The sequence below is a fragment of the Dendroctonus ponderosae genome, unplaced genomic scaffold, assembly GCF_020466585.1.
Source record: "Dendroctonus ponderosae isolate FM_Combo_2020 unplaced genomic scaffold, Dpon_F_20191213v2 Dpon_F_20191213_11, whole genome shotgun sequence".
Lineage (NCBI taxonomy): Eukaryota > Metazoa > Arthropoda > Insecta > Coleoptera > Curculionidae > Dendroctonus > Dendroctonus ponderosae.
Window position 1 is genome coordinate 1180555 of NW_026017213.1, and position 2248 is coordinate 1182802.

Here is a 2248-nt window from a genome sequence, read left to right on the forward strand (position 1 = left end):
CATAGGCAATTTCTGAAAGTTTTCAGGATTTTTCAGTTACTAAGGCGAGTGGATAGTCGTTGAAGAACACCAATTTTTCAAAAATTTGACAAGAAAACGCGAAAAATCCCACAATCCGGGTCATAAAATCACTCAAGAGAAAATGCGCTGCTTTCAGCATGGACAACGGCCCTATAAAAGAAAATTTCTGGGCGTTTCCAGAATTTTTTCAGTTACGAAGAGATAGATGAACATCATGTGACCATCTTTTGACTTTTTTCGCTCTTCTAATTACCACACAGCTCGGTCGCCGGTGTGCACGTGCCCTTATAGCTGCAGTTGGTTAACATGTGGAAAAGAGGGCAAAAAAGCCAATTTCAGCTGCTCAAACGAGGCAAGTGCTTTCTTGTGACCTGTAAAAATAACGCAACTTTCCGTTATTTTTGCGCTGTTTCCCAGTTGTTTGCTGCCCTTCAGTTACAAGCTCGCGAAAAAAAGATGAAGTTTATTAATCTGATCTCAATTTCTACGGTTTGAAACCGCAAATGTTTCCTTTTTAACAGCCATTGAACAGGTTAAATCTCGTAAAAATGAAAAATCCCACTAATGGACTGTTGTGAAGTGAAACGTTTGTCAATAAAGGAAAAACTCCGTTTTCCAAGAGCTTTCGTTTCTGAACTAAATGTTGAGAGTTGACCGAAATGTGTGTTGTGAGCACTGGTTTTTTAATAAACATTGCTCATCGCCCAGATTTCTCTAAATCGAGGCAAACACCCGAATAATGGCACACTAAATGCTGATTGTTGTTATTGTTTGCGCACTCAGTTTGCAGATTTTTGCCGAACGATTTAGTTTGGTGTTAATTCATGGCGAAAACCAATTTGCACCTTCGTATCCTTCGAGAGAACCGTATTTGCTCAATTTAAACGATTTCCCGTAACCGATTGCCAGCAATCCCGTAAAAATTCATTTATTTTGCGTTGTTGGCAATCAATTTTTTATTTTTTTTATAATAATAAGTCGTGATTCTGCCAGTCGTTTGATTGCCACTTAATGTCCGCTATTGTAGGGAACGATAAATCACCGTAATCGAGAAAACAATTATCGCAATATACAGGGTGTTGCTGCAACAGTGGCGTGGCAAAAAATCTCACACAGACTTGCATTCATCCACAATCCTGGCTTATTGACTCAAGACTTAACACTTTGGAACATCGCTCAGTAATTTGCGAGCGAAGTTGTTTGCAGTACGGATTTATGTCGATTATTGAAGCCTTGTATTCGCGTTGAAATGTATAAAATATCCGTTTCAGTTGCTTATCGCAGGTGGTTTATCTATTGGCCTCAATACTTCCTAGTTGCATTAGCATGAAAACCATAAAAATAGTTGCACTCGATGATAAGCAGTGAGTCCCTTAAAACCCTTGCTTGGAAGCGCAAAAATGAACACTTACTTGATCACAGTCTGCTTCAGGCCTGCGGTCATGGTGAAAATCGGCTAGGAAACGCACAGCACACTTGGGAAACCCAATGGGAGAAAAATGTCGCGTGGAAAACTGAAAGCGGGAAACCGAAGAAAAACACACGCGATTCCGTTTTCTCTATTCGATCAGCCGGTCATCGTGGTCGTCGCGCGACTCTCGGAAGTGAAAATTCTGAATTTGCCCGGTTTAAAAGTTGGTAAAAGCGTAGCGGTTGGCTTTATAACATTCTCATTCTCCCCACTCGCAGCTGTTGCTCCAAAAACAACTCGTGGTACCTTCTTGGCCAGCTGGGTGCAGGTACCATCGCGCTAAGAAGCCACATTATCATCCTGTTTGATGCGAACATCGTCCATGTCTGAATCGCTTTTCCAGCCGATCAGCATCTTTCTGGGTAATCGCTTAACTCCAGGTTTGGGCGTCGATGACTCATTTAAATTAAAATAACGCAGTTATTAGGAGCTCCCGTCCAAGGAGTGGAGAAATGGCTCAAGAACATCTGGGATTTGAATTCACGTCCAAAATTCATTAGTTTATCGAAGTTACGTAAACATTTGACCGTCTGAGACCGTTTAGATATTAATTTGTCCACAAATAACATGCTTGGAACACATTGAATAACTACTAATTCGATCATTTAATTTTAATTGTTCAAAAACACAATAGCAAAGCAAAATTGCATCTTCTAGCTACGACGAGATGGTCCTTCTGTTTACTAACAAACCTTTTCGTTCAATTCGTTTGCGAAATTCTCCAGGAAAGCCTGATGAAGGTTTTCCTGATTCCCA

General features: G+C 40.6%; 1 protein-coding gene across 1 annotated transcript in view; it reads right to left on the minus strand.

Moving 5' to 3' along the window:
• Positions 1 to 1676, minus strand: part of LOC109536056 (neprilysin-2) — a 50521-nt gene extending 48845 nt beyond the window's left edge. The window contains exon 1 of the mRNA XM_019902127.2: positions 1434 to 1676. Coding sequence (XP_019757686.1) covers positions 1434 to 1465 — 32 coding nt within the window. The 5' untranslated portion in view covers positions 1466 to 1676. The remainder of the gene's footprint in view (positions 1 to 1433) is intronic.
• Positions 1677 to 2248: the final 572 nt, after the last annotated feature.